The sequence below is a fragment of the Amblyomma mixtum genome, chromosome 2 (assembly GCF_055824585.1).
Source record: "Amblyomma mixtum isolate Tamu chromosome 2, ASM5582458v1, whole genome shotgun sequence".
Classification (NCBI taxonomy): Eukaryota; Metazoa; Arthropoda; class Arachnida; order Ixodida; family Ixodidae; genus Amblyomma; species Amblyomma mixtum.
In genome coordinates, this window is record NC_143013.1 from 51,751,480 (window position 1) to 51,775,471 (window position 23,992).

At 44.1% G+C, this 23,992-nt stretch overlaps 1 protein-coding gene across 1 annotated transcript in view; it reads right to left on the reverse strand.

Moving 5' to 3' along the window:
• Positions 1-2,239: 2,239 nt before the first annotated feature.
• LOC149359328 (fatty-acid amide hydrolase 2-A-like) overlaps positions 2,240-23,992 on the reverse strand; it is a 29,927-nt gene continuing 8,174 nt past the window's right edge. The window contains exons 2-8 of the mRNA XM_089571583.1: positions 18,512-18,731; positions 16,724-16,933; positions 14,644-14,763; positions 11,463-11,620; positions 9,999-10,097; positions 8,388-8,531; positions 2,240-7,929 (exon numbers count right to left, since the gene is read on the reverse strand). Of these exons, the coding sequence (XP_089427709.1) occupies positions 7,477-7,929; positions 8,388-8,531; positions 9,999-10,097; positions 11,463-11,620; positions 14,644-14,763; positions 16,724-16,933; positions 18,512-18,731 (1,404 nt within the window). The 3' untranslated portion in view covers positions 2,240-7,476. The remainder of the gene's footprint in view (positions 7,930-8,387; positions 8,532-9,998; positions 10,098-11,462; positions 11,621-14,643; positions 14,764-16,723; positions 16,934-18,511; positions 18,732-23,992) is intronic.

Below are 23,992 nucleotides of genomic sequence, written 5' to 3' on the forward strand. Positions count from 1 at the left end.
AACAAAATGTAGTGATTGAGAGTTGATGTGGTCACCTCGGAAGGTGTTTCAGAGCCTCTTTAATTAAAAGTTATTTCGTAATACCTTGATCACTAAAGGGCAAGCATTTTATAAATGACACAAGCTTAAAGAACGTTGGATAACCTCAGCGGCCATCCTTGGATCTCAGGCAATAAACCTCCTTCCCAGGAAGGAGAAAGGGGCTGAGGTTCTGTTTGTTATAATAAATTGACTACATTTTATATAATCTACAGTTTGTGCATGGGCGTCCGAAAGGGGGGGGGCAAGGGGGGCGGTCGCCCCCAACCCGGAATTATGGATATTATTTATGCACTAGCAGAAAACAACTACCCAGCTTGATTAGCACGCTTAGGTGATATTAAGTTGTCAGATTTCGCTTATTGAGTTGTTTGTTCATTAGTTAAATCTAATGTTTGTTCTCCAAGCCTAGCACTTTGCTGCCTCTAATTTTTGTTTCATGCGCTCAGTTTAGACCACAAATAGTTCCTTTTTGGTGCTAACCTACCGCCTCCCCCATGCCCGGCCATCGGATGCACCCCTCTGCAAAAAGTTCTGCGGACGCCCTTGAGTTTGTTTAAAACTTCTGTTCCGTTTAAAAATTTAAAAACACGTGACGTCAACAATTAAGAGCATCTTCACCTAAGAGCAGTGTTGAATGGAATGGCTTGAGTTCATTGTAAAACACAGCAAAATATTTTCAGAGCGGAAGCTCTACCACAAGGTCATGTCGCTCCGGAGAATGACCTTCAAGCGGCGGAGCGGGGATGTGGCTGTGGCACATCCCTTCAGCATCATAATTTCGATAATAAGTACAGTCAGACAGGTTGGGAGGAATTGGGGAGAGGCGATCGACGCCAATGGCGGTAGCGCATTAACCAAGCCGTCGACGCGAGAGCGAAATTCCTGGCAGAGGGTGACGGCGCCGAGAAAGGGTGTAGGCGCCGCAGTTTACCCGCCGAAGTGGCTCACGCTCGTCTACTGATCCGGAGTACCCTGGTTCGAATCCGATCGCGGCGGCCGCGTTTCGATGGAGGCGAAACGCAAAAGGCGCCCGTGTGCTGTGCGATGTCAGCGCACGTTAAAGATCCTCAGGTGGTCGAAATTATTCCGGAGACCTCCACAACGGCATCTCTTTCAATCCCACCTTCCTCCCTCTTGCGCAAGCCTTCCAGCGTTCTCTAGAACAATATTTTCATAAGCTTCTTTTATTGCGAAAGCAATACTACACCAGGTCTAACCGCTCGTCGCGTGGTCCGTGGACCCCCCTGCTCCTCTAGGAGCCACCGCCGCGCCTATCAGATGGAGTGACGTCCGCCTCTCCGTTGCTATGGCGACGCGTGACGTCAGCTTGCTTTCCGCACGGAAGCCAGGAGGAGCTGGTCGTGCCGCGCTCCTCGAGGAGACTCGCCATGGAAGTCACCGACGAAGAGTGCATATCTGAATCTAGTTGCTGTACTGCTTCTATTCCTTTTGCAACCAACCAGGTTTAACCAGAGCTAAACCACACCAATTTTTTCCCGTGTGTCGCCATCACACGACCAACTGCCTTTACGCTAGCGCTGTCCTAGATGGCACACATATTTAACTGTGTCATTTTAAAGATGAAACAAGCTTGCAAAGACAATATCGTAAGAATTTGCCTGCCAAAGCAGTGACAGAAACAACTGCTTGCGTGCATGGTTATGAAGCGTTCTTTTCTACCTTAGTGAGCGGGTGAAAAGCTTTTGTACTGAAGTTAGCTTATTATGTTGTGACCATTGTGTTCGCCAAGCTTATAAAAGAATATGGGTAGAATGCTCTAACAAACTCTCTATGCGAATGCAGTTCGCCAGGGAACGAATCGCCCCGCCATCTATAATCGACCAAGTGAGATGGATGAATGGTAAGAGTCCTTTTTGAAACGGGGCAGTGGGGGGCACTACAAGGCCCAGAAATGTATTTTTCTTTCTTTAAACTTTTCCTTCCATAAACACAATTTCTGAACATGTTGGCTTCAAATCGCGCGCACTTTGTTGCAGCAACATCTCAAAAATGGCAAATGAACATATCTTCAAATGCTTTCACAATCATTAAATGATTCTGTGAGCACGACACTCAACCAAGAAACATTCAAGCGTTGTGCCATTTGAATAAAAAAGATTACAGATTTCAATATTCACTTAAGCAAGTAATAGCACTGGAGGACAGATCTTGTACAAACAAAAACGAGAAACTGAAGAACAGGATAACCCAAGTTGGTTTATTATGACAACTACTGCAACGTACAAGACTTAACAGACTGTTCAGTTCACGAGCACGCACAGCTAAATTCACAGGAATGAAGACTAGAGCGGCCCCCTCTGAACACGCAGTGCCAGCCGCCACACAATCACAGCAGCGAACAAGGAAGCATGTGCACATCTCGCTTTTTTGCTCAAGCTTGCCTTTGGTGGGCACCTTGCTTTCTGCACGAGCATTCTTTGGGAGAATGTATTCAGAACCAGGGATCACCAATCCAAGTTTAAAGTTGTTAAGGAAGGCACCGGAGAGCAAAGCAATAAAACCCTTTTCCAGCCACATGAAAAGAATGTTCAGTGTATCCAAAACAATTTACTTCACATAAATGTGTATCGATGAGTCCACATACACAATGTAGTGCCAATGCGTTATACAGTCTTGTGCGACGCTACCAAACATGCCCATTGTAAGTAACATGAACAGGTAGTACAGCAGAAACCATCTACCATACGTGCGGCTTGGTTGCAAAAGCGATCCAATATCTTCCAACACACAGTAATTATTCAGCCCTTTTTATAGAAAACAGCGACACAAATGCCTGCAACAATGGTGACCATAAAGTTTGAGGTACATGAAGTCAACTGCTGCTTTCTGAATAAAGGTCACCTTTTTCTGATGACATACCTATGATAGTTGTCATCAAGCCAATTTTCAACGCATCAACTAGATTTCATCACAGAACTAAACAAAACGGACATCATTCAAGGGCATTTGTAGATGCAAGCAATCAAAAGAAAAAGTGGCATGAAGAAATAACTGAACAGCAACGTTAGGTTTCCAGTGCTTAGTGACAACAGAGTAACTACCAAGCAGATACCCAACCAAATGCAAGAAAAAAAAACCAACAATGACAACGAAGTGGCTGAAGTACTGCTTTTAGTGCAACATGGGGCAACGAAAGAAGTCTACATAAAAAAAAAACAATTGCGTTGTAGCAAGAACTGTTCAACTCAAGTAACAACAGCAACAAAAAATGCGGGCAAAAGGGCAACACAAACATCCAAAAAGATACAGCAATTATGACTAACAAAAAGTGCGGGAGCAAACAAAATGAATAAACTGTCAAAAGGAGCTCCCAGTAACATTGGCCATTAACAATCACATCTTGACAATTAGAACTGGCTGGAAAAAAATGCCTCCAAACCAGAAGTAAACTCAACACACTCACAGAATGCATGTGCACAAGTAAAGCCTGCACATTAAAACCTGATTCATATACCGCTTGAACGCAGGAACGACATCATCGTTCACTCCTTGACTTCATTAGATCAAGGAACCTTTTCTCACTTGTTTAAGCACCCTAATCATCCATCAGTACATATCCTTTTATATGCCAAGGCAATGAATATCACTTCAAAAAAACATCTCCTTCTGGGCAACTGTTGAAAACTCACCGGAAAGCATGCACGCAGCTTTGTTCTCGAAGGACAGAACTTTGACAACAAACTTAGCACCTCTAAACAGCAGTTTGAAAGATGGGAACCTTTCTTTAGAAGCCATTGTATTCACAACAGGGAGGCACGCTAGCTTCCATTTTATCATAACCTCAACAAGGATAGTCACAAGAATAAAATGCAAATAACTCACTGAAACTACACTTTTCAAGTGGAACAAGTGCCTTGAACCAAAGCAGCTAGTATTATACATACAACAGCAGCTAAAAAAGGTGCTACCTCTAATCTCCCTGTTCTTGCTAATGGAAAACCATGTACGGCACATTTTAGTGGACGCTCGCATACTGACTCTGGTGACCTGCAAAACTATGCCCTGTCAGCTCTGCATTAATCTTCAGCTACTAGGACACGTGGTCAAGTTGCAACAAAAGATCGATGTGGCAAAAGAAAGTACCATACAAAGAGCTCACTCGACTACATACAAATCGGACAGATCACAGTTGACATATGAGAGGATCACACATAGCCACACACCAATTCTTCCCAGTATGTGCCACAAAAGATGGTATAAGCACAAAAAAGCTTGTTGCCCTGTAACAGTTGACATGCAAGTTTAGCTGATGTGAGGTTACAAACATGAGTAGCTGTACACTAGCATGAGTAGCTTTGCATGAAAAAAAAAAAAAAAAACGCACATAGTACAGCGCTGACGTGCACGTCCGATTAATGGGCTCCACCTAGATGCTCTGCTTTGGTGTTGAAGACGAGAGTATACAGACTTTTGCAGCTTACTTTGAGATGTGGCCAAGCATTGCAGGCCACGTGATGCGTCTTAGAAGAACACAAATGAGCTCATACGCATGCCTAACCTGCACCGATAGCGCATAGATATACCAACTACAACAGAGTTCAGATCAGCCGAAAAATGATGCTTATTGTTTCACTTTTCGAAGCGGCACGACAAAGGAAAGTGCTTGAAAGCAGAAAAAGCACAGTACACAAGCGGGCACACCTTCATTCCAGAAGAAGCTTTCCCTACGTTCTACTTTCAAGCTTTGACATCAGGCGATAGAAGAGGTGATGACAGCCCAGAATGCTCCTTTGACATGCATTAGTCACAAACCAGCATGACTTAAAAGCACTTCATTTGTTTATATATGCCAACAGTTGTTTAGAGGTAAATGTCCAAAGCGCTTTGAAACCAAGTGGCTGAAATGTGGGCAAACCAACTTTAATTAGCTGGCAGTGTTTTCAGGCCATGTATTACTGTACATGGGGAGTGAGACAGTAGCTTTCTGTAGCATTACAAGCAAACTGCTGGAATACATGCACATAAGACACCTTTATGTTCGATCAAACACTTCTCCTGATTAAAGGCTCCGCTTCTTTAAGACAGACAAGACAAGAACGGACAAGTATTTATGTTACTTTGGCTCACTTGCATGTTCAAAAAGTCTGATTCCACACAAACATCGTTAACCAGCAAGTTTAGTCCTCACCTGGTTCGTACACAAAAACAACAGCACTGCATTACCCATCACAAGACGTAGTGCAAGAAGGCTCGTCATTAAAAGTCACTTTTAACTGCAGCCAACATATAAAAACGATTCAAGATGAAAAAAAAAGGCAACCATAAAATGCTCCTTTTGAGTAACATTTGCTTTCTCACAGGTCAGCAGTTCAAGCAAGTTGGCAGTTTTGGGAAAATTGTTTTGGGGACATTCAAAAGTTATGCAATGATTATGAAAGCACAGCATCACTAAAATCTGCAAACCTTCTACGAGGTGAACTTTAGTTCCTAAGAAAGGATGGTGGAGCCAAACCAACATGCATGGCTACAGCTACACGTGTTGCATATCACAGCCATGCAGTCATAACTACTAGCCTGTACTACAGAGCAAGACTTGCAATGTCTACCCAAGTAACATTCGACAGAAGTTGAAATAAACTGCACTAGTCAAAAACAACCATGCTTGTAGGAAAAGGCACGCTATAGCTGAGTGATATGAAGAGACTACTGGTGGCATAAAATAATAATTGAAAATATTAAGTGCGATAAATGATGCATTATTCTAATTGCCTAACACTGCCGTGCTTGGACATTGCATGGCATTGGGTTTGGGTACTGTTCAGTTCCATTTTTTTTTTTCACAATTTGAGCTTATGAGGATACCAGTCGGTATAAAACAGTAAATCTGTTTTGTCCTTTCTGAGCAATTTAAATTAGATAAAAGCATTCGTGAGGTTCATTACAGCTGAAAGATACACGGTGAAAGGAACTGGCCAAAGGAACAGTCTAAGGAAAGAAACAAATAAGGGTTAAAAAAAAATTAGGAACAATTTAGAGCAATGGCAGAGGAGTCAGGCATTCAGCTACATACACATATGCATTATCATTACGTCCATATTTCATAGTGGCTGGCTGCAGGCTAGGACTCCACTTTCAAAGAAAATAAAGAAATCAATGCAAACAACTGCCTGAGAGTTGAGTTTGAATGCTAAGTGCCTTCACAAGGAAATGGAAATGCAGGACCAGTACTTTAGCTGTACCTGGCACAGCAGTGCTGCTCTTATTCCTGCCACGTGGTGAGAAGCCTAAAACAATGCATGTGCCTCTCGCCACGATGCAACATTGAAGCAGAGGAAAGGAGTACTTGCAGCATTTTTTTTTTCAAAGAAAAAGGATAATTAAAAAAGTTACTGCTCAGTTGAAGATACAGACTATGACGGCACAGACCAATCCCAATACTGTGAACAGGAAAGCAGATGCTAACATTTCTCAGCACATGCAGAACAGTACTACACCGGTGCATCATTGGTTCTGAATGTTTCATGTAGTGTGCTGGAAGGACATAGGCTGGCACTTTCATGCAAGGCCTGAAAAAAAAGAGATGTAGTGAAAGCGCTACAGCATCATAGCAACTGTCCACAATGTATCGCTGCAGTGCACTGTGTGGATGGACAGCATTTTGTATGCGCATCACAGAACACACACAAAACACAAAAACTTGTAGTTGTCCAAGCTGCAGAGGTCAAGATGTCAAGCAGAGATAGCAGACCGGGTGGCCAGGAAGAACTGCCAGCTGCCAGGTTTATCAGTGGCACGCACACCTGGCAATGGAACCCAGTTGCCAGGTCCGGAGGTAAAAAGATGCTGCTGAATATCCGGAGGAAGCAAAGCAAAGTTGGATGTCTTACACTGGAACGCAATAAATGAGAGTGGCAATGCCAGCATGCCATCTGCACCACATGTTCAGAAAAACTCTTGCACAGAAGATTTGTGTAACACCAGAGAACCCCAGCAACACCACAAGGTAGCAGGTTTAGTTTCACCAGCAGAAGACTGCTAAGTACAGGTTTACAGAAGCAAAAGACACCAATGTGCATGTGACAGTTCATTGAGCAACCGGCACCAACCACTACAGTACTGCCAGCTTTTAACATTGATCACAGTCAGGCCTGGCTGCGGCAGACGCTGCACAGAGTTGGAGTGACAAACCACAGATCATCCCTCTCGATCATGAAGCGAAATTCTGCCTGATTAGGCATCACTGCGAACCAGTTTGAACCTGCATCCTGGAACCGGTGCTGATCAGAGTAAGCCAGAGTAGAAGAGAATGCACCTGCCTCTGAAATGCACCCCAATTCCCTCCTGCCATTTCAGGATCCAGATTTCACCTCCATCCCAGCAGAGTGCCACTCAACTGCAACAGTTGACATCAACGGGTGTAGCGTCCACTTCTGGAAGACCCCTTGCCCACTTTGCCCCCACTTTGCCCCCCCATTACTTGCTCGGAGGTTGCTGCCATCCGCCATAAGCCTTCTCGATCTCGAGGGCTGCGTCCAAACAGAGATTGTCCTTGTAGAACCCAGCTACAACTTGCACACCGAGTGGTGTGCCCGTGGTTTGTGAGATTCCCACAGGACACTGACACGACGGATGGCCGAGGACATTGAAGATGGCTGTGTAGGCATAGTTGAATGGCTTGAGCATCGGCTGGTAGTGGAAGGGCGCCGGCTCTGGATGCGATGGGTAGATGAAGATGGCTGTGCCACTTCCCAGCAGGTTGTCGAGGCGGTCGCGCAACACATCCGCTCTGGCCAGCATGCGGACAAGTGAAGGGTGTCCGCGCTTGGGAGACAGCCACTCCAGCAGGCAGAGGGCGAGGGCCGGCAGCGTGTGTGGTGAGCGTCGCAGCAGCCAACGGAACAGCTCGCGCCACACGGGCACCTTCCCCTGGAGCGAGGCAGCAAAGCGTGGATATCCATTACTGTGCGGCAGACATCGAGCAACCCAGACAAACCATACAACTTGTGTACTGTGCCTGGGGTTCTCAATTTTTTTAGCCTGGGGGACACCCCAATGGCTTTTAATGGCTGCTGGGGAACACTGTGTGTCTTGGGCTTTCATCCCTTCCTGCCTACTGCATACACAAAAAACAAAAAAACGCGCAAACACCCGTCCCTCAAAAACTTCCACAAGTAAATTTCTAATGGCTAGCTGTATAGTGGAACAGACTGCTGTGTGCACCTACAGTATACCTTTTTTAAAGCCATTCATGCATATAGGTGAGGGGCTTAGGGAGCACAAAGCCCTCCACGGAACACAGTTTGAGAATCCCTGTTCTATAGGCAATGCATCTAGGTCATTCCGCGCGGATGAGAGTCGTTTGTGAAAGGTTCAGCTGCACTCACCTTGAGCAGCGCCAACTCGGATGCAAAGGAAGGCACACTTGCACCGGCCAGCCGGGCAGTGAAGATCTGCGCTGAGTAGCGGAACTCGTCCAGGGCTAGCTCTGCCACGGGGCTGCCATGCGTCTCACGGAAGTAGCGCACCACCTGTGCAGTGAGGGCACAGTTTCACAGCTGCAAAAGAACTGCTCTGCATAGATCTGCAGCAAAAACTGGACTCTCTGATGAAGACATTAGCTTTCCTTGACCAGAGTGCGAGTGTGCAAGATTTAAGCGGGTTCTTCAGTGTTGACACTAAGTAGCAAATGTTTGAAAGCTTTGCTGCATTCCCAAACTCCTTCCAACTATTCATACAGGTGGAGAAGAAGAACAAGGTACCATATTTCCTGGGCTATAAGTCACACCTGTGTATAAGCCGCACTGCCTTAAAAAAAAAAAAAAACGCACTTAAGTCGTGCTAGTGTAAAGACACACCTGTACATTCAGTAAGCACTACAAAACCGTGCTGACGGTCTCTTCCTCTGAGAGTAAAACAAAAATACGTGCTTGGAACAGCTGCCATGCACAGATGATGCTCGAGCTATGACAAACGCATCATCTTCCCGCGGCCTGCCTCTTTTTTTATTGCCTTCATCAACCGGAGCGCTTTTCCGAGTGTGCATAAGGCCCGGATAATTCTTTTCGCTCACGTCGAACTGTCTCCCTGCTGCCCGGTCCCTATCCCCAGCTCATGTTCAATGGCATGCAACTTGAATTCTGCATCGCAGCCTCTGTCTTGCAGTTGGCGTCATGTTGAGTAAGAACACCGCAGGATGTGCGTGAAGCCACACAGATGCGACAGCAAAACCGAAACTCTCAAGAATATGGCTGGGTTGGACCTGGTAGCTGCGTGCGGATACAAGGAACAGCAAGGCGGCACACTATCTTTTACCATATATACATCAAACCGCTGTATAAGATGCACCGATAAAAAAGAAAGGAAAAATGTGACATGGCGGAAAATATGGTACTTCCTTACTATAGGCATCATAAAGACCATGGAATTGCTGCGCACTTTATTACAAGTGTGACAAAAAGGGAAGCAGCAAATCTTAAATTCGCCGTATTCTAGTTTTATTGCTAGCTTCTGTGCGACGTTCCTGCGCGACGTTCCTGCGCGACTTTACTGTTAGATGCTACCATTTGATGTTACTCTTTAATGCTGACATATCGTTTAGTCTCACACCACTGCTCAGCTAAGCGTTATGCAGGACATGGTCATGACCACAATGCCAGAGGTTAACAGCTGAATTCACAATACATGCCCATCGCAGATAGTGCTAGCATGCAGAATAACTGCACTGTTCTCTCTTGCCCCCTTGGTGTTTCCTTCTCAAATGATTAATCCCTCTCTCTGGCCTACAATCCAAGAGGCAGGTACTTCCACGTACACACGAAAAACAAACTAACTACACAACCGCAGCATGGAAGCATTGCAGTAAGCATAAAAGGGAAGTGCAGGGACACAATTTGCACCCATAGTTTGCATGCAGGTTTGTGAATGCGTGCTGCTTCAAAGATGTTCGTGCTACAGCGGGGTGGAAGGATGTCGTGGAAGTTTGCAACTAATGTTACCTTCCGCACGGCTTCCTTCATCTCGGGGTGGACAGGTGTGCAGAGGGTGCCACCCATGTCGTCCACCATGTAATACACAGTCACTTTGGACCAGTCCACCTGCAGGCATGCAAACAGAGAGTAAGCACGAAATAGCCCCCATTTCTCTAAACGGGGGACTGCTCTTGGGGCAAGAGGGCCGCCCCGCAATTGTGTCGAAGACTCCATTCTTCCTGTTCACAAGTAGCCATGACGTTTATACAATCATGAATAATTGCCACCTCATGTGTGCAACAAATGTAGGGCCCTTTTTGAAATCAGTTTCTGTTAGACTGATTCAATCCCATGTAAAATTGCATGGTCCTTTTTGCCTCCATGTAGTGTAAACCTTGGTGATAGCAAGTTGTCCTTGAGGCCACATAGTGAACTCGTTTTTCTTAACATTTTAAGCATCACCTTCTAAATGACATTTTGTGCAATGAGTTCTACTCAGATGAAAATTTAGTTGAAAGAGTTGAGGTCAGGACATCACTGATATGTGCCAAGTGCTTCATCAAGAAGTTGGTTGAAAAGGGAACTGTGCCATTTTTCAGTTAATCACCCTGTCACTCTGCTCTTCCCCATGCACTTCTATTGGCCCTGAGCACGTGCAGTCACTGGGCAGGCTTTCACTAGACGCATTCAGCGCAGCTATTCTACGCATGACAAGTACAATTGCCAGCACCTGTTCGGAGCCACGGCCCATGACGCTCCGAAAACCACCATTCACACAGCAAATATTGTGTATCGTGTTAAACCACCGTAATAACTTACAGCATGCCAGTAACTCAAGTGGCAACAATGAGGTACAGAAATTGAGTGGCAACAATGAGGTACAGAAATTGCCAAGCCTAACCAAGCCAATCCATCTGAATTAATTAGTTTGAATCCAGCTGGCCCCTTCCATGTCAGTGACAGTGGCGATGACTCTGCTGTTTATGGCAGAGATGTTTGCTCGCATCTATGTTAGGTTGAAAAATCAGACTTTTGGACTCCACAGAGTCCGAAATACAGACTTTCAATATATAATATCAGCAACAAATGAAAAAGGCACACAAGACATTTGAAACACAAACAGCAAAATGAGAAGATCTTAGCAGTGGGAAGCTCACAAGTACAAGTTAATTTTGCTTCTAAGGCGTGAAGACGTTCCTTTAGACACTGTAAAAACAGCGCGAAAAACACACACTGAATGAACACGACAACACTAGTGCTATGCGAGTACTGGCCCCTTTCGAATTAATCTATCTTGTATTCCCTCTCCAGCAGCTGACAAATTTGTGTTTATGTGCTGGCATTTCAGTTTTCTAGTTCATGTTTCATTTGTTACTGACAGTATATGTCCCTATGCAATGCGTGGAGGATCCTCACTAAAGCCCAAGTATTGCACAAGTCCCATTGATCGGAGTCCGAAAAATCATTCGGCACCCCCAGGAGGCCACTGACCTTGGTCTTGAAGGGCACCAGGGATGCACGGGGCCCAGCCATGATGGCCAGCATGGGTGCCAGGTCCCGGGCATAACGGCACATTGGGCCTGCCACCAGACAGGCATCCAGGGAGTCATCTCGTGCTGGTGGGTACTGGCCCTTGTTCGAAACCAGCCCTGTACCGACAAAGGCACGTTCTTAGCCAGATGTGATGTGCACACACACACACATATACACACCCTGCCACAAATTTACGCACCTTACTCGGTTCGCTTCCGGGCCTGAAGCATGGCTGATTTCACATCGTGACCATTCTAAACGTTCTCGTAGGCGGGAGAAATTTTCATCCTCACCTCTCCAGAGTTTAACGTTCCAAGAGCTGCTAGAAAAGCAACTGCATGGCTTGGAAGCAATCTCCTCGGGCTGTATATATTGAACAATGGCTGTACACGTGCAGCTTTGGCCCAAACCAACAGGCCGGGCTTCTAAGAAAAACTGTTCCCACTCTGTATTCGTGCCATGTCTCAATTCTAGAGCAAACCCCAAAACACAAGTTCTTACGTGAACGGGAGGAAAGAAAAGCGCTCTGGCACGAGGAGCATTTAGATTTCGCATCCAACAATGCACACAAGAGCTCTTTTCCAAAACAAGAAAAGGGAGGTCCAGTTATTATAAACAAATGGCTAGTTGTCGTAAAGCCAGCAAACTCATGCGAGCCATGCTCTCTATTCCACAAAGAATGATTGTGTTATATGACTGGACATGAAACTTGCTTCACATAAACCTACAGGCACGTGTGAATGAAGAGCCCCTTAGTTAATCACGCCCACCCTGACAGCTGATTCTGCACATGTATTCTGCACATGCTTGATATCAGCACTCATTGCAGATGTTAAATAAAGGTTTTGTTAACAATGAATGCCAGAAGCCTAAGGGACCCACATAGCGAGACACTATGTGGCGACTGCTACAGCTTGAGATTACAAATACAGGGTCTGTTCTGAAAGTAGTAGGACTCTTTTTTTTAATAAAATTTATTCATGAGAGTAGTAAAAACGATTAGAATTTTTCAAAATAGCACCCTTCCCCATCTACACGCTGCTGCTAATGAGGTTTTCCAATTTTTGTACGCCTCCAGGAACGCCTGGACCGGAATGCTGTTTAGCTCCCTCGTCACGGCCTGTTGAACCGCCTCTACCAATCCGTGATGTTTCCCTTTGAGCGTCGATTTTATTTTCGGGAACAGAAAAAAGTCTGGCGGTGCCAAGGCGGAGCTGTAAGGGGCTGAGGCAGCGTTGCCGCCTTGTGCTGGGCAAAAAATCGGGGTCCTCATTGACATGATGAAGAAGGTCCTGACAGATCGCTTTCCGGTTGGCCTTTTGCTCCTCTGACAACACCCCCGGCACCAACTTCGCGAACACTTTCCTTATGGCTATGTTTTCTGTCACGATCTCAAAAACATGGGTTTGAGGAATGCTCAAGTCATCAGCAATCATTCTGATACTCATCCTACAATCACTGTTCACTAAATGTTTCACTCGCTACACATTTTCGTTGGTCTTGCTGGTCGAAGGGCGTCCGGAGCGGCCGTCGTCTTCCACTCTTTCCTTACCTTCTCGGGGCAGCTTGTGCCACTCAAAAAACACCTGTCTACCCATGGCAGCGTTTCAGTAGACTTCCTTAATCATGTCGCGAGTCTCTTTGCCCGTTTTTACAAGATTTACACAAAATTTGATCGCGTATCGCTGATCTGGTAAACGCTCCATGATTCTGCGTGACGAGACGTTTCGACAGGGGTTCACAGTACAAGCGACCTCCTCTCTTCAAGGGCCGAGAGCAGACTGGCATTTTCCCCAGTATCCCCAATACCCCCCTTCAAAGATCCTGCACGCGCAGACCACCTCTCGTCCGCACGTTCGCCCAGGAAAGAACGAGTCCTACTACTTTCAGAACAGACCCTGTATTATTCAGTTTTAGTGTATAAGATGACCTTATATCATTCTTCTATTCTAGAGCTACTGCCAGGGGGTACTTAAAGGGGGGGGTGAGGTACCAGAGGTGAATTTCACTGAAAAAATCTTTCATGGGAAAAATTCAAGAAATGCATATAACGAATAGGACCACCCCATTTACTGCCCCCCTTCAAAGAGTGGCGTATAAACATTTTTGTGTATCTCTTTTACAGCATGTTTCTAGCTTTTAGAGTGCAGCTCTTAGGCGCCCGTTCGTAGATTCCGCGTTTAGTCATCGGCGTTGTCGGCATAACATACCACCTGAAAACTCATTTATGTCACTTTGCCGAATGACGATGCTGCCTTTTGACTTTATGAGGGGGTGCATGCTTGGCAATGTATTCCAAAGCGAAATTAGGAATAAAGCTTTTCAAGACTTGCTCCCACACTCAACGAGAAAGTATGACTGGCACTGCATGTAGTGCAAGCACAGTGCTTAGCTTGTGGCCACAAATGCTGCCAACTGTATGTATGCAAGTAAGTGTAAAAAAATGCAAACGACCAAAATTATTCATCAACAAACTGCTGCCACTGAACATTACAAAACCCTATGCAGCAAGGATGGTCGGCCATGTTAGGAATGTTATGTAAGGATGGTTACAGATTAGAGACACGGCTAATATGATTATAGAGACGACATGGATGCCATGTTGAGCAGGTTCAACATAGCTGAGGGCACTTCATTGTTAAGAATGACATTTATTCAATTGAAGAAAAAGGCTTGTAGGTAGCGCTAGCATTCACATGACAAGAATAAAAACTGTCTCACTGTTATGAAAGCAGCATACAATAAAAGAAAGTGTTCAGCAATTTTACTATTGCCCAGTTTCACAGTGCTTTTTAAAATTTCCCAAGCTAGCATAGTCTGAGGCTCAATGAAGATTTGCTGTAGAAAGATGGTTTATGGTTTAAGCAAAAGAGGAAGCGGATGCACACAAAAAATAATGGGACCCATGTAGGTCTTGCGATACCCATATGGGTCCTATAATTCACATAATACATATACATATTCACTGAGAATGAAGAGAACTTAACCGATGTGCATATTCCATCTTGCAGTCATGAGGCACTAAAAGCCTTCTGACCATTGTGCTAAGACTGCACTGAAGCACAGCAGAAAAAAAAGAAAAAAACAAATTAATGGCAGTGACAACAAAGGTCCAAACAAGACAGAAAGGGCGGCTGACCTCTGGTAGGCTTGTGGCCAAAGATGCCATTGAAGAACGCTGGCATCCGAATGCTGCCACCAATGTCAGTGCCAACACCAAACACGGAGCCAGCACTGGCAATAAGACTTCCTTCACCACCTGCACCAGCAAGAAATGCCAAGTGGGAATCAATGCACGTCATTTGCAATACAGGTCAGCAGCCTGAAGTGCACACTGTATGTTGGCTGTGGCCAGTGCTAGAGAAGAATTAAACAAGATAAAAAATGGAAGAAGAAACGCAGCTGAACAAAACCTAGTTTTCTTAGAAGGATTATAGGATTCTTAGAAGAATCGCAAGAGCTGAAGTGTGTAATCCAAGGTTTAAGCGCGTGGTGATGTGTATAAAATAACAGGATGAAATGCAACAAAATAAATTGGATAGAAAAGCAGGTATGATAATGGAATTGCACCGAGCTCAAAAATAATTAAGGGGATTTCGTTCAATTGTGATGCGGAAAAAAAAAAGAGAACGCAACCTCCAGCATGAACCCTGACCTTTGCAATGCATTTGATTTGATGAATTGCAGCATTTTGCAGTTTACGTTAATTAAATACAGACGGGATTTTCAAATTCCGGCCCAATGATGAAGCTGCTGAAAACGAAAATTGCCGAAAATTTGAACTTAAATATGCCAAAGCTATGCAAGTTTCTTTCATTGTCCTACAGAGTCTCTGTATGGAGATAGAGTCATCGTACATACTTTTCAGCAAATTTGCATAACCAACAACGTGGTTATATATAAAGCCGGCATGATTGGAAATGTTTTACAATAGCCCAATTGGTGGTGAAATTATGGTGTATTGTCAAAAAGACTGCACTTCATATAGAAATAACATTTGATGTAATTGTGCATGACCTTTGAACAAAATGGAAAATTTATTTGCTACAGCTTTTGGTATGGCTTTCAGTGCTTGTAATCTACTGATAAATTCTCGAAGTTCGAATTATCCCATATCTGACTTTATAAACTGGCAAGTTTAAAAATCACAGCGTCAGCAACGCTGCTAACTCGGTGGAATATTATGACCTTGGAACACAAAATAGGGCGAAAATGGTACTATCGCACTATAAGTGACTAGAAATGCATCCTTATTGCACCAACTTATGTTTTTGCTTTCTAGTAAATCACCTTCACAAAGAGCATCCAAATTGCGCCAACATTCAGTGTACTTTGTTCTTTGCAGCTCCACAGAACTCAGAGTGCTTTGAGAACATACTTTCGATGCTGGCAGGTTTGGGGAATCGTTGTGATTATGTTCGAACCTAACCCACATTTCAAGCGAGTATGTATAAGAGATGCTCTAGTGTACAGTCCTTCTGTGATCGTGGGCAACCTTGCGTGCAAGTATTATCCCCTGCATTGCTCTAAATATGACAACACGATATGCCCACACTGCCAAGTCATGTACTCACAGTCATGTACTCATGTGTCCACAATTTGCAACTTTAACTCCTTCCGATTGTTTGGAATAGAAAATGTCAGCACAACATAAGGTTTCAATAATATTGCCTGCTTTCATTAATTTCTTTTCACAGCCCTTTGTTCTTCACTGTCCTCCTTACATCACTGCAAAGCAACAGTCTTAGACCTGCAGTCTCACACGTGTTACATAGCACAAGATGGTTTATAGCCCAGCTGCCCTCTCTTTCTTGCATCCACATTCCGCATGGCACCTGCAGCCTGAAAGGGTGTTTCACATATTTCGTGGCATGTAGTGGCGCCACTTAACACCCTCCCACCTTGGTAGCATGGGTGCAGAAGAAACAGCAACCACTGCAGCTCAAGCTTAACACTGTCCGTAACATGCACAGGTCATGCATTTGGTCACTTTTGGCAGCAGAGTAATATTGGCCTTTCACCTGCATATCCATTCATCTAAAAGTAGAAAGCAGAATGCCACTGTGTTTAAGAATGCTACCAACCCTCCATGCTTTCTACGTGCAAACAGAAGCATTGCTTTCATTAGGCTTAGCTTAGGCTTAGCACTGTTAGGCTTAGCACCGTTAGGCTTAGCATTGCGGTCAGGCAGGCCTGTAGAAAAACAAAGAGGAACTGACCACTGGATCCACCGCAGATGCGCCGACTGTCATACGGGTTGTTGGTGCGGCCGTGCAGGTTGTTGTACGACTCCCACCACATGCACAGCTCCGAGATGTTGGTCACGGCCAGCGGGATGGCACCGGCCGCACGCAGCAGGGCCATGGCCTCTGCATCCTGCGGAGCGCGGAAGCCCTGGCGCAGTACCAACCCGGAGTCCTGCAGCATGCCTGCACACAGTGCGACCGCAGTTAAGGGCAAACGGAAAGGTGCACGCTGTTCCATACCTCTCCAGCTCAAAACTTCATGCCCCAAACTGGAGTAACTGCCTCAACGCTCCTGGCTCAGTACTGACCTAACATGAAATGTTTGTCTCAATTCCTTGAACTGTAGCCACTGTGATAAACGCAGCATTTCCACTAAGTGCACGGGTACCCACTGCGTGTCACCTGAGTGTGTCATCCAGCTGGTGTTCTTTTTCCCACAGTACCTTTCATGCAGATTCATAAACTAGGCCTGATGGTAATCCAGCACTACACTAAGGCAAATGAGACAGCTGCAGCCCCAAATTTGATTCTCATATTTAATTCTTGCTTGAAGACAATGAGGGCTGTTCAAAGCCTTTTTAATTAGAGGCTCACTGATAGCATGGTGCTTTTCTGTGCACTTTCTGCATGTCATCTTTAAACTGCGACATCTAGACAACAGCACGCACAAGTGCTGGCAGCAGTAGTATTAAATGTCGTTCAGCTAAAGTCAAAGCTGCAGAGGAAGTTGCACTATCAGATTTCAAGGTTTATCAATGCACAACCAAATGGTGATAATTCTAACCACTCTTGTACACCGCATTGAATGCCACCTATCTGACATTGTTTCCTCATTTTTTTGCTAACCAAAGTGTTATGAGCAGAGTAAATGTTCACAGACAGCTATGGCCCAGTTTGGGTCTAACAACTTGCAATGCGCATTTGTACTAATTGCCCAGGCCTCAACATTGGCTCTAGTGATGCAGTTAGAGCATGCCATTTGTAGAATTTTGAAAGGGTGCCTCCCCCATTATCAGCTGTTTCTGAGACACACATCATCTATCATGAGCAGTTCCATGTTTTTATAGAACCACCTCTGTGGGTACTGTTGCCAAGGGGCTGGCACCAAACCAACTTCGGACATATGCATGCCCTCTAAGTATGCCTACTCCCCACCCCACTCGCCGCTACTATCTTTTTTAAGCGTTGCAACTCTTTCATGTAAACCGAATAAGTTGTAGTAGACACCATTACATGGAAACATGAATAATGCCTAAGCTCTCCTCTTAGAACGTCGCAAAATACCGCTTCCCTTCTGTCACACTGTACTTCTGTATGCTGCTCCAAAATAGGTTTCCTGAAACCAGAGGAGTTCACAATGCCACATGCCATTATGGTACTCATTAAAGAGATGAAAAAAAAAAACAAATTAGAGTAACCTGTGCAAAAATTGACTACATATTTCTGGAACTCCTGAAAGCATGGCACACCTTCAGTCACTTATACATGCTTCCGCTTTCAAGAAGAAACCATTAATCTTTCATTAACAAAGCAAGAGACTCCCCTTGTATAAGAACAACTACCAAACCTGGCATCAAGCAAGGATGCCCCAAGTAGACCATAATGTCTACTATGCAAACGCAAACCTCAAAGAGACAACACTCCACTGAACTGTAGAACACAGCCATTCATACAGACTCTGCCTCGATCGGCCTAGATTCACTGGATGTGTAGCGCCCTCTCTGTTCAAAGCTATGCACTAAACCCACCCCCAAAACCCACCTTTGACGGCATAGCAGTCCTTGGTTGTGAGCGGCACTCCAAGGAAGGGCTTGTCCTTGGCCAGCTGCTCGGGTGTAACCGTCTTGGAGGCCACAAGCTCGTCAGCGGCTTCGGCCTCAGCTAAGGCCTCCGCCAGCCTGTCTTCAACAACCGCATTGATCACGGGTTGCACCTCGCGGATGCGTTGCATGTACCGTTCAACCAGGTCCACACTCTTCAACTGCACAGCATCATGAAAAGTAGAGCCGGGCACAGCACAGTGAGCAGACAGGACACGGAAATTCAACTTCATTTTGCACATTTCAGGACGCAGGGAGAATGACAGAAAAGCTCGGCACAGGTGATAATGGGTCACACCTTCAAGTGCAGGTAACAACAGAAGTGGCTGCAAGTGAGCACCGGACTGAACGATAACTCCGGGGGTTTTTCGGGACTCCTATATTCTAACGAAACTTTCACTGTAGGTTCTTCTCTCTACCCCAGTAATTTCTGACAAACTGAGCAGCTGTGCATTTTGCAAAAATCCAGTTTTAAAGTTCGCCATTTTCACAATCTGATTTCCGACAACTCCTACCGGTAGCACTGCATTTGTGACATTGCAAACATTGGGGACACACCACCGCTTACTGAACAAAAACTGTCAAGCATTTCACTCCATCAGTCAAAATGCCTGCAATGTCAAACGCTGCATGACATGATAGACTGCCTCCAGCCCTGTGTGTGGCCAAGATTTGATTTTGGTTAGCTCTTCTCTAGTGCCTTAAAATGTTGTGCTCAGTATCGCAAAAAATGATTTGCTGAAAAAGAGATCTGACTGGCTAAAGTATACTATGGCAGTCACTAACTCAAGATACACAAAAACCCTTGGAGTTGCCGTTCAAAGCAGGGGTTCCCAACTTTTTAGCCTCGGGGAAATCCCAACAGCTTCAAAAAGCCGTCTAAATTTGCTTCTGACCTTTGCTGGCTAACATGCATGGAAAAAAGAGCGCAAAGACATACGGCTGCTTAAAAAATGCCCAAATTCCATTAAAAATCACTGGCTCTATAGTGAGACAGTCTGCTAGTTTCAAAGGTAAAAAAAGTGAGTAATCGAAAAGTAAGGGATGAGACATGCATGGATTTAGGTGCTTGAGAAACCTAAAAAGCACCCCAAGGAACCTAAGAGTTGTGTAGAACCCAGTATGAGAGTTCTGCATTAGAGAGGCAGTGAAGTGATGATGGATGAGTTGACATGAACAAGAGTCAGCAAATAAAATTAATTTTAACCAAGGCTGTGCAGTAAGCTACAATAAAACCTTATTGCACTATTTATGATGCTAAAATTTTATGGCACAAGGGCATCTGCGGCCAAAGAGCGCCACGGCACAAGGTTCTTTCGTTTGCTCAAAGTGGGGTCAATGACCCATTTCCCAAGTATTTCACCCCAAAGAGGCTGAGCACCAGAGGCCAGGGGAAAGCTTGTACTCACTGTATTACCAGTGGGTACCCGGTGGCAATGGGGATCAAACCCTGCTCCTCCCACATGCAAGGCGGATGCTCAAACAACTATGCCACCACTGCAATACAGTATTACACCATTGAGCCATGTTCCGGACTGTGGTGGATCAATGGTTGAGATGTTGCTAAGCGAGAGGATACAGGATTCAAATCCCGACCTCGATGCCACCAATCCGCTTTAAAAGACGTTATCTATGTAAACTTTCCTGGTTGCCCAAATATATCCTCCCTTTGAATAGGTTTGAGATTACTTGCCAGAGGTCAGCCAAAGCGCAAACACAGCTTCTGCACGAGTGGTATACTTGCACAAGGTTAGCGTGCCTTACCCCAGCGAAGTCAACACTGGGTTGCCCATTTTTTTCGCAGTGGAAACCACAGCGTAGATCTTGAAAGAAAAATCTGCACATCAAGATGGGTCCAAAGATTGAGCAGTCTTTGCGATATGTAAAGGGACATTGAGGAAAAATTCCCTGTAGGAAGTTTCCCTGTATTACCGTGTTCAAATGACAAAGATGCTGCTTCCACAGAAAACTGATCTTTTATGAGCTAGAAAGGGTAAAACAAAATTGAAATGCAGGCGCCATCATCAGCACTCATTTTTGTAACCTTGAAGGCCCTACTAGGACATTACATAAAGAAAGGGGAACAGCGGGGCCCAAAATGAATACAACGTAGAGAACTATACAAGGCTACGAAAATACGACACAATGTAGTAAAATATAATGGAATGTGATATAATACAGTGTGATTGATACAATACAATGCTAGTCAACGCCAAATGGCAAATAGAAGGCAGGAACTATAAGAAAAAGCAAATTTTACAAGTCAAAGCACTGGATTGGAGATTGATAGTGAATATCATTTATTCGCGGCAGAAGTCAAATAATGCCTAAGGAAGTTTTTTTCCACGCAAATCCTTAAAAGTAGGCTATAGCTAAGGGTTGGACTTTTTGGTTTAAACCAAAAAAAAAACAAAAACAAAGATGAAAGTACCCGAATTCACTTTTCGAAATTCGGTTTTAGCCAAAAAAAAAGGCCAGTACTTTTTGCTTTCAGGGCATAGCTAGCTGGCTGCTGAATGCGAGTTACACTCACTTAAACTTCAAAATTAACTAAGTAAGGAAGCAAGGGGCTTGATACAACAATGGTATTGTAAGATAACGCAGTGCAGTTGTGCTATTTGTGGTATTGCTCTGCTAGCTTACATGCAGAGCGGGAAGCATCATCTCCTAGCTGACTACTATCTAAGCTCTGTCCCTTTACTATCATCACCTGCTTAGAGCAGCTAGTCGGTTAAACAGGTTAATCAAATGCATGTAGGACACGACACTAAGTTGCAAATTGGCGTCACGATTCAATGTTGCAATTCAGCGGCAGTTCCCTTGCTGCCATCAACATGCAGACCACATGATGCCCCGGCCTTGCACTCAATGCAACGTGACAACCTAACCATAACTTGTCAACCTATAGTCCTTAATTATAAGCAAACTTCCACTTCAGTTTTGTCTTCATTTAACTTGGGTTACTCTTTTAATGAGTGCAGCAATTTTTTTTGATGCACAGTTCCAAGTACTACCATTCGCACATTAATTACCGGTGAAAAAATTGTTCAGGATGACAAAAATACCAAGATGAAGTTTACATGGCTTTTGAACACACAGAATGGCTATATTAAACCAAAAAAGTGCCAAGTCACCAAAAAAGTAAGTACTATTTCATTCGTCAAAAATAATACCCCCCCCCCCAAATTGCAAAATTGCAAATTGAAAATAGCGTACTGAAATAAAAACAGAAAAAAAAGTCCGCCGAATTTTAAAAAATACAAACCGAAAAGTCCAACCTCTAGCTATAGCCCTATCAATATCCAAATGGTGATCACGGAGCCTGCCTCAGTCTTTGACGTCACAAGTTTGAATAGAGCAGAGGGAAATTTTCTTAAATTCAATATTCTCCATGAAAAATTCATCTTCTGCTTCCGGACAAATATCAATACAGCCAGAGAGAGATTTTTACTAAAAATAAATGTGGAATTGAGTTTCTTTCAGTATCCCTTTAATGCTAACCTGGACAATGCTTGGACACATTTTTCCATGGTGCAAAACCCAGCACTGGTCGTGAAAGTGAAGTACACAATGCAAGATGCATCTAAAATTGGACAGGCTCTGCGAACTTACAGCTAACATGAACACACAGAACGGCTTAAACAAAGATGTTCACGCAAAGACATGTACAGAAACAAATCTTAGCCAGAATGTATGAAAGGATTGCTGATCACGTGCGAAAGTGAAACTGCGAATAATATTCAAATATTGCTGCCACGTCAACGTTGACTAGGCAGCAATATTTTCTATGCCATTTCCTAATTTATATGACATTTAAAGAGTAAGATATAACTTCTAAACCAAGTGTTTTATTGATAGTAATGTACATAAAGGAAATAAGCCAAAAAAATTCATCCATCTCGCAGCATATTTCTAGGACATGCATTACAGCACAGATATTAGCCAAAAAAAATACTGCCACCCTTCTATTACATGTTACACCTGCACCTATTCTGCAGATTTTATGCATATAGTATTCATAGTACGTATTTACAAAAATGAGAAATTATCGGAAACTTCCACAGCATGCAAGTTTGGTACTCTTTCTTCTACTAGCACAATATGGTGAATTCTCAGAAATGCAGCTACATAACTGAAGAAAAGACAACTACTAAAGGATGTGACTCAATGTTACGAATATGAAAAATTAAAGTGTCTGCAAGGAAAGAGATACTGTTGCGTATTACGCACGGGTGACGCCCAGTAAAAAGAAAGATAGGCAATCTAACCGTAAATTCTATTTCATAAAGAAACATAGCACCTCTAAAGTCCTTCAAAGCAAATTAGATGCAACGCAAACTAGAAACTAAAACGCCGGGAAAGCCAGTGGAGGACATATCAGCCGCCTCCTTCAAGTCAAAACATAAATTAAACAATTATTATGAGCGCGATTGCGACTTCTTCCTGCACTTCCCAAGACAACTCGTGAAGAAGCTCGAGCGGGAAGCTCGCCTAATTTTGACTTGCCACATGTCTCTTCATCACTCTTACTAACAAGATGAGGCAACCACGCAAAGGCAACTTGTTCACATCTCATTTCAAAGCCCCTAGTAATGTCACAAGGAAGTACTTCACTGAAGCGCATGTCGGTGGCAATCCCCAGGGGCAAAAGAGAGAAGTGCAAAGCACACAAACCAGATACCATGTTTGTGTCAACCTTTGTTTGAGTTCAGCTGTTGCGCCAATAAAGGCAACATCTTTGCCTGGCTTTGCTAGAAGTGTGAGCGTGTGGTGCGCATATATATATATGCACACATGTGCATGTGCCGGGTGTTTCAGCAAACACTTTCAAAAATTTTAAGAAGTAGTTTTTTTGGGGCAAAAATATGGCTTTTGCAGCTAGTATTACCAGTGCTGGTGGACACCAGAAAACCGGTAAATCGTCTTAAGTAGTTAGCTGGTTAACCAATTTTTAATAAATAACTTTTTAACCAGTTGAGTTCAGCGTCTAGTTGCAATTAGAAATTTGTAGCCGGTTGTTAGTAACAGCCATATCAGTGTTTAGAATTTTGAAAACTCGAGTACCCTTGGTGCTGTGGCTTGACAAAATTTGGCTTTTTTGACTAGTTACGTGCAATGGAGGAGTTGCTTTGCTGGCATTCTTTCGAAAGCACATGCATATTCGCATGATTCAGCCAAATTTTGTCAAGCCACAGTGGCGAGGGTAATCTCATTATTGAAATTCTAAAAACTGATATGGCTATCACTAGTAACCAGCTACAAATTTCTAATTGTAACTAGACGCCTAAATTTACTAGTTAAAAAGTTAATTATTAAAAATTACTAAACCACCTTACTACTTATGACCTACTGGTTTTCTGGAGTCCGCTAAATATGCTACAAAGGCCATATTTTTACCCCAAAAAGCGTATCTTTGAAAATT